Source organism: Oncorhynchus gorbuscha, linkage group LG10, assembly GCF_021184085.1.
Source record: "Oncorhynchus gorbuscha isolate QuinsamMale2020 ecotype Even-year linkage group LG10, OgorEven_v1.0, whole genome shotgun sequence".
In the NCBI taxonomy this organism is placed as follows: domain Eukaryota; kingdom Metazoa; phylum Chordata; class Actinopteri; order Salmoniformes; family Salmonidae; genus Oncorhynchus; species Oncorhynchus gorbuscha.
Genome location: NC_060182.1, coordinates 38,186,440 through 38,194,900, shown reverse-complemented (window position 1 = coordinate 38,194,900; position 8,461 = coordinate 38,186,440). Strand labels below are relative to the sequence as shown.

The following is an 8,461-nucleotide window of genomic DNA, read 5'->3' as shown; positions in this document are numbered from 1 at the left end:
GTCACCCTAATGCATAATAGAATTTTACAAGGCCTCAGCAATTATGGCTTCAACCAATGGACTCTAGTAATAAAACACCACGTAAAAATATCTTAAATGAGATAATTAACCCCACATTATAAAAAGTAAAAAAAGATACACACTAGGGTGCATTATGTTGCTGTCTGATTATCACTCATATAGTCATAACACAAATTACATTTAGTATAATACCTAATAAGATCAAACATTTACAGGGATGAAAATAGACAGACATAAAATGTTTATAGATGTGGGGGGAAAAAAAGAGGCATTGGTTCAGATCAATAGTTCAGGAGGATGATTTTAATGTTGGATACTTACTGACCCCAAAAGGCAATCTAGGGACATTACACCAAAGCGCTAGAGATGCTGGAGCCTTATATCAAATGGCTGGTAGCCTCGGACACCCAGGCTTCACTGAAATGGCGAGATGTCTGAATATAGAATGGTTAAAATAAGCATACATACAACTGTAAAAACATGTATGTTTACATGAGAAATCATATAGATCTCAATAAATAACCACAGTACGTTCTACAAAGACTGGGACTTCACAGATACTACATGCACCCTCTATCGATCTCTAGATCCTTCAAAAAGGTACAATTATTTCCATTCTACAGAATCACAAAGTGACATTCCACATATTCCATGACTCTTGAGATCTCCCCATCCTCGTTGGAAGAGCAGTCGGAGCATCAGCCAGCGAATGATTTGCTCAGATTGTGCCCATCCACAGCCAGAGAAAGCAGAGGGGTCACAGTTGAGTTTCTAAAGCCATTAGTGCTGAAAGAAAAATCAATGGTCAACTGTGCCAGAGAGACTCCTTGGTAACGTCCCAAATGGCACCCTGTCCCCTATAGGGTGCAGTACTTTTGACCTGAGCCCTATGGTTCCTGGTCAAAAGTAGTGCACTACGTGGGAAATACGGAGCAGTAATGGGACGCAGCCCTTTTCCAGCGCAGCCTTCACTTCCCTGCGAACACTAAGGACTTGAAGGCTGAATGTCAAACTGGCTCCAAGAGGATAATAGCAAACAACAAGCAGAAGAGGCATTCAATCAAATGTCTATTGACTATTGTAGTTAGTAGTTTGTGCTTTGAAAACATAAGTACCTTGACATATTTTCAATGATGAATCAAACCTGCAATATAACATACAGGAGGAAGACCTCATTCGGAAATTGAGGCACATAGATCATTCTTTATCAGGTGAATTGACACAGCATTGTACCAATACCAAATTGAAATGTACATTGTTTCCCATGACTCTTTGCTAAAGCCATGAAAGGCTGCAATTCCGTATAAATACAAAGAACGTTAAGCAAATAGCTTGTGGACACTAGGAACATCTATTGACATAAATAATAGGTAACTGGAAAGCATAGAATGTATTTTCTGTCTAGGTTTTTTGATATAAGTTATCAATTTTTAACTTTAATGTATTTATACTCTTTCATGGTCAATGACAGGTTAGTAAAGCAGAAACAAACACCAAGTACAATACATTTCAAGTATTTCAAAATACGACAGTAGCACAGAAACACAAGCAGATATTGTTTTAATTTGTTTTTCTGAAATGCCCAGTTTCATGACACTTTAAGCAATGCATCGCCTTTGTGTTCATCGGAATTGGAAAGTTCATGATTGGGGAACACGTCAAAGATTAAAATAATCCGATATTGACTAGGTTGTACCAAACATACTTCATTCAAGCCGGAATTTATGATTAACAAATAAATTAATCTAAGCATGACATAAGTCAAGAGTCATCACTCTGTAACGGAACATTAGCTGCCCTCTCACCATTTGTTATAAATATCTATTTGACCTGTTGACCTTCAGTAATGGTGATCTAGTCAGTCTTGGAGGCCGTCCATGTTGTGTGTGTCCGACACTGAATAGAGGTTCTGTGTAGAGACTGAGAGTTGTTCTAGAACAGGCTGGTTCTGGGCAGTCACCACCAGTGGCAAGCTGTGGATGACCACTCCCTGGCTGCCTAAACTGATGCTAGGGACAATGAGACTACTGTCCTCCTCACAGGTGATAATGCTATTGTCCCCAACCCCGTGCAACACTGTTACATGTGCCTGCTTGGCCAAGTCTTCCGAAGGGCCACCTTCGCTACACATCATGTCCGAGGGCGGGAACATGGAGGTGGCCGTGGCGACTAGGTTACCGTGGTTCCCTCCCTCCGTCACCACAGTAACCTCGGTGCCCCCCTCCTGGATAAGAGCGTTAAAGCCCTCCAGGTCTGAGCAGGTGGTGATGAAGGCCTGTGTGCTGTGGGCTGCTGAAGAGACCTGGGAGGTAATGGCTGTCTGCAGTAGGGCCTGGTGCAGAGGGTTACTGCTATCCTCTGAGGAGAGGTGTGTCAGCAGGACCGTCCCAGGCTCCAGACCAGCGCCGTCTGTTGGACCTCCTATATGCTGCATGGGCGTGAGGCTCAGGTTGACCTGCTGGATCATGGAGTTGACCACCATGTCCTGACTCTCTGGGCTCAAGAGGATGGCAGAGGAACCCTTGGTGTGATGCTGGTGCTGCCCAATGTCCACACCCACCCCAGCCTGCAGGGGATGGAAGGAGCCCTCCTGACCCAACGGGTGGGATACTATGATCTTAAGCTGGGAACTGCTGTAGGGGGCCAGGGGAGCTAGGGGGACATGGTGGAGGGGGAGCTGGGTGGTGTCCTGCCTGGGTAAAGGGCACACAGTCACACTACTGGGCTGGGAGGTAATGGGCTGGAGCGTCAAGGAAAGAGTCTGTTCAGAGCCTGATTCCCGGTGCTGCTTCCTGTGGCTGCGCAGAGAGTCCTCCCTCACAAATGATGCCTCGCACAGGTCACAGCGGAAGGCCCGCGTTGCATCCAGCTTGGCCCGGTACCGGGAGCTCACAGGCTTGGCAGGATCCTCTCCATTACCGACACTGGCTTTGCCTCCTTTCCCACCAACACTTGCCCCCTTCTCAGGTTTGTCCGCATGACACTTCTTCTTGTGGATGACCAGGTTGCTGCGCTGCTTGGTGGCGAAACTGCAGAAGTCACATTTGAAGGGTCGCTCTTCAGAGTGGATCCGCTCATGGACCTTGAGCGCCCCCTTGCTGGAGCAGGAGTAGATGCACTTGGAGCACTGGATGGGTTGAGTGGGCTGGTGCTCTCGCGAGTGCTGCCGCAGGGCTGTCTTGTTGGTGCACTGGAAGTCACAGTCAGGGCAGGGAAAAGAGTTGGACGTGCCATGTTTTATCTGGACGTGAGATTTCAGGTTGCCCTTCATGGCACAGCGGTACTCACAGAAGTCACACTTATAAGGCTTCTCACCCGAGTGGATGCGGATGTGCCTCTTCAGGTCAGAGTTGATCTTGAACTTTGCTTCACACTGAGTGCACTGGAAAGGTGCATCCCCTAAAGTAGAGGAATATATATCTTTATAGAACACCCAACAACAACTTGACTCGAAACGTACGTTTGCCAGACTATTCAGAAGTTAAGTGGTCTTATACCGAAATGAGGCCATGTCCCATATTTAAATCCCAAATGAATGCGAAACAATGTAGACCATTTAATAGCCAGATTTCAGAACCAGACAGTGGGTCAAAAAAGTATTTAGTCAGCCACCAATTGTGCAAGTTCTCTCACTTAAAAAGATGAGGCCTGTAATTTTCATCATAGGTACACTTCAACTATGACAGACAAAATGAGAAAAAAACAGAAAATCACATTGTAGGATTTTTAATGAATTTGCAAATTATGGTGGAAAATAAGTTTTGGTCACCTACAAACAAGCAAGACTTCTGGCTCTCACAGACCTGTAACTTCTTCTTTAAGAGGCTCCTCTGTCCTCCACTCGTTACCTGTATTAATGGCACCTGTTTGAACTTGTTATCAGTATAAAAGACACCTGTCCACAACCTCAAACAGTCACTCCAAACTCCACTATGGCCAAGACCAAAGAGCTGTCAAAGGACACCAGAAACATAATTGTAGACCTGCACCAGGCTGGGAAGACTGAATCTGCAATAGGTAAGCAGCTTGGTTTGAATAAATCAACTGTGGGAGCAATTATTAGGAAATGGAAGACATACAAGACCACTGATAATCTCCCTAGATCTGGGGCTCCACGCAAAATGATCACAAGAACGGTGAGCAAAAATCACAGAACCACATGGGGGGGACCTAGTGAATGACCTGCAGAGAGCTGGGACCAAAGTAACAAAGCCTACCATCAGTAACACACTACGCCGCCAGGGATTCAAATCCTACAATGACAGACGTGTCCCCCTGCTTAAGCCAGTACATGTCCAGGCCCGTCTGAAGTTTGCTAGAGAGCATTGGGATGATCGAGAAGAAGACTGGGAGAATGTCATATGGTCAGATGAAACCAAAATATAACTTTTTGGTAAAAACTCAACTCGTCACGTTTGGAGGACAAAGAATGCTGAGTTGGATCCAAAGAACACCATACCTACTGTGAAGCATAGCGGTGGAAACATCATGCTTTGGGGCTGTTTTTCTGCAAAGGGACCAGGACGACTGATCCGTGTAAAGGAAAGAATGAATGGGGCCATGTATCGTGAGATTTTGAGTGAAAACCTCATTCAATCAGCAAGGGCATTGAAGATGAAACATGGCTGGGTCTTTCAGCATGACAATGATCCCAAACCCCCCGCCCGGGCAACGAAGGAGGGGCTTCGTAAGAGGCATTTCAAGGTCCTGGAGTGGCCTAGCCAGTCTCCAGATCTCAACCCCATAGAAAATCTTTGGGAGTTGAAAGTCTGTGTTGCCCAGCAACAGCCCCAACACATCACTGCTCTAGAGGAGATCTGCATGGAGGAATGGGCCAAAATACCAGCAACAGTGTGTGAAAACCTTGTGAAGACTTGTGAAACCTTGTGAAGACAGAAAACGTTTGACCTCTGTCATTGCCAACAAAGGGTATATAACAAAGTATTGAGACACTTTTATATTGACCAAATACTTATTTTCCACCATAATTTGCAAATAAATTAATAAAAAATCCTACAATGTGATTTTCTGGATTTTTTTTCTCATTTTGTCTGTCATAGTTGAAGTGTACCTATGATAAATTACAGGCCTCATCTTTTTAAGTGGGAGAACTTGCACAATTGGAGGCTGACTAAATACATTTTTCCCCCACTGTAACGTGTGTACACCAATTCCATGCTTCGGTGTACTAATCAATCCCATTAGTGAAGGGAAAGCAGACCCACCAGTGTGTGAGCGGAGGTGCACGGTGAGCTGGCTGGAGTTGCGGCTGGCGTAAGGGCAGATTTGGCACTTGAAGGGCCTCTCGTCATAGTGGATACGGAGGTGTTTCTTCAGACTGCTGCTGTCGGCCGCAGCGTAGAGACAGTACTTGCACTTGTGAGGCTTCTCTCCCGTGTGGGATCGGAGGTGCATGTTCAGCTTGTCCCTCCGGCTGAACCGCTTTTGGCACAGCTCACATTCAAACGGCTTCTCACCTGGACACACACAAGCGCACACACACAGGTGGATTGGAGGATACATTTATGTCAAGTCTTGCAATACATAGTAGGATGAGCATAAATCCAATTTGAATTATGATCTAATAATACTGGTTTTGTTACATACCAGTATGCGTTTTGAGATGCCGCTCCATGTCTTTTTGACCGTACTGTGTCTTGAAAGAGCAACCTAGGGGCAAAGGAATAAATGATGCATTTGATTAGACAATTGATTGATTCATGCAGCCTGAATATAATAGTGTTGTTTCACCCACATTTCAAGGCCACTTCACTGTAGTATTAAGTTGTGTAGCTATAAAAAAAAAAAAAGTTTTTTAAAGTAACTGTGACCCAGAAAATAACTAATTGGTTGCAACTGACCAGCAGATAATGTGCTTCCTCTCTAGCAGCAGTATGGAAGGAATGTGTCAGAAGAGTTATAAATGAGGAAAGAGTGAGCTACCAACCTGAGAAACAGCAGCTGCGTCTCTTTGAAGTCAGGGCAGGTTTTATTTTTTTGGAAGGTGTTTTGGGGGCTTTGGTCAGGATCTTTTTGACACCTCTCATAACACACGTCTGGTAGGCTTCCTCAAAAAACTCTGTGCTGGAATCTGGGGGGAAAGGGGGGGGGGGATATTCTGACTGTAAAGGATACATTTCCAGACAACAGAGTTCCCAAATAACAAAGGACTCATTTTTTAAACTTGAAAACATATAGACTATTCATTGTTCCAACTGTATATTAAAGGAGTCTGGGGTAGCATGTTCAAACAAGACCGTGTAGAGAGAGACCATCTTATGGTCTTACCTGTAAGAGTGGGTGCGGAGTTAGATGCTGATATGTTAGAGGAGGGTATATGGCAGCCATTTTGCTTGTGGGCCAGAAAGACCTCAAAGTTATTGTACTGCTGCTTACAGAAGCCACAGATGTGGATATCTGGGCTCACCTCCACAAGTACATGGTTCCCTCCTGTTGATGAGGGGGAAAATGGGATAAAACCCAGTTTTTATTCAAGAACATTGTGATTATTGACAACCATTGACAACCATGCCTACCCTGCAATACCAAGACTAATCCTACCTTTGAGTAAGGACTATTTGAATGTAGGCCTACTTTGCAACTTGTAAACATAGCTAGCCATATTTTCATATAATTGCTTAACAACAGACTGCTAGATGATACTAAAGCCATTGGATCTTTTTTTTGTAGCACACATATTTAAATGAATAATTTGACTACCAAGTGGACTTTGTTTTGAACATTTGTTATGAGTTGTCTTACCCCCTCCGTTGAATGATGCCATTTTAACGCTAATATAGCTGGATATCAATTCAGTTTAGGGCTCCCCTAACGTAGGCAACCGACTTGGGACAGGCGCCTCGAATCGAATCCATTCAACATAAGTATACAATACAACAAGCGCCTTTGAAATAACAAAACTTTCTTATTTACTGACTTTTAGCTCTGAACTCTCTACTGCCAACATTGTTGCAACCATTTTACGACAGGCGCCCTTCACTTTTCGGCAGTACACACTTTTCCTCCAGGGGAATTTATTTTTTCATTTTCATTTGAGCGCATTACTGCCATCTAATGACTCGGTGGTCTCAGTTCCCAGCATCCGCCACATACTTGACTCGTAACCAAGGGCCTCATTCTTATGAAATCCAAAATCTTTGAAGTGCTTTGTAAAAAAAAAAAAAAAATGCAAACAAAAATAGGACAAACAAACAAATGTCAGAGAGAAAGAGGTGAAGCGAGAGGGTTTAGCTCCCAAAATGAATTGTTAAGCTAATTATGAGTAATTGTATGGGGGCAATGAGTGTATTGCTATTTTGATACAACTTATTTGATATAATAGAAGTTTCATAATGCTTAGGTTGTTACGAGTGTACTGATATAAGTGTGATGCATGTGACATCCTGGCAACTTTGAGTAAAAAACACTTTCTATTTATTCTAGAGGCTAGCGCAGCATCTCACTCACCGTTGAATACACGCTGTTGACATAAACATTTTTTTAAAGTATGATATGTATCCTCCCAGCTGCCCACTGCACTGAGGCTAGGAAACACGGTCTCCACCGATAAATCCATGATTATCGAAATCTTCAATAAGCACTTCTCAACGGCTGGCCATGCCTTCCGAAATACAAATGTATCCACAAATCCAAAGAGAGGAATAAGCAGGAGAATGTTAGGGGCGAAGTCATAGGCATCTCATCATTATATCCAGTATCTCTGCAAATGTCTCTTTTTGCCTCTATCAGTTGACTCGAATAACTAACACAGGTCAAAGGTGACACAGGTAAAGTCAATCAAAGAACAATTTAAAAGTGAAATGTCATCCTAATCCTCTCTGTTCATCTGCAGATGGTGTTCTTTTTGACAGGTGAGTGATCAAAACGCTAACTTTACATTTCTACTACATGTTGTTAATTTACCGCCTAGAGCCTAGGCTTAGATCAGCGGTGGGCAAACATTTTTGCGATAGGGCCACTTCGGGATTTTGAAATTTTAACGGGGGGCCACACATTTTTGGGGTTTGTCAAAATCAATTTGTGGGCCAGAAAAAGGGCAGTTATTTGAAAATATATGTCCATTATAATTTCTACCTACTTTCTATCTAGTTGTAGACACAAACTGGAGTGTTATTTTAACCCAAAATAATAATTTATATAATATTTTTTTATATTCTAATCCTCCCGAGTGGCACATCTGTGTAAGGCACTGCATCGCAGTGCTAGAGATGTCACTACAGATCCAGGTTCACTACAGATCCAGATCCAGGTTCGATCCCGGGCTGTGTCGGAGCCGGCCGCGACCGGGAGACCATGAGGTGGCACACAATTGTCCCAACATCGTCCGGGTTAGGGGAGGGTTTGGCCGGCTGGAATGTCCTTGTCCCATTGCACTCTAGTGACTCCTTGTGGCGGATGGGCAGAAACACGCTGACTTCGG

General features: G+C 43.8%; 1 protein-coding gene across 1 annotated transcript; it reads right to left on the bottom strand.

Annotated features, from left to right (window-relative positions):
- Positions 1-318: 318 nt before the first annotated feature.
- LOC124045145 (zinc finger protein 64-like) lies at positions 319-7,015 on the bottom strand. The gene is made up of 6 exons (XM_046364388.1): positions 6,784-7,015; positions 6,310-6,471; positions 5,969-6,112; positions 5,629-5,691; positions 5,247-5,498; positions 319-3,420 (listed from the first exon to the last, which is right to left on the bottom strand). The coding sequence occupies exons 1-6, from the start codon at positions 6,803-6,805 to the stop codon at positions 1,880-1,882; spliced, it is 2,184 nt and encodes a 727-aa protein (XP_046220344.1). The 5' UTR covers positions 6,806-7,015; the 3' UTR covers positions 319-1,879.
- Between the last annotated feature and the right edge of the window lie 1,446 nt (positions 7,016-8,461).

What these genes read in the sequence shown, in the direction of transcription:
- LOC124045145 (XM_046364388.1), bottom strand. Translation starts at nt 6,805, where the DNA reads ATGGCATCATTCAACGGAGGGG. An exon ending in ACGCAGCTGCTGTTTCTCAG is followed by an intron (nt 5,692 to 5,968) that starts GTTGGTAGCTCA and finishes CTTTGCCCCTAG; the next exon opens with GTTGCTCTTTCAAGACACAG. An exon ending in GCATCTCAAAACGCATACTG is followed by an intron (nt 5,499 to 5,628) that starts GTATGTAACAAA and finishes GTGTGTGTCCAG; the next exon opens with GTGAGAAGCCGTTTGAATGT.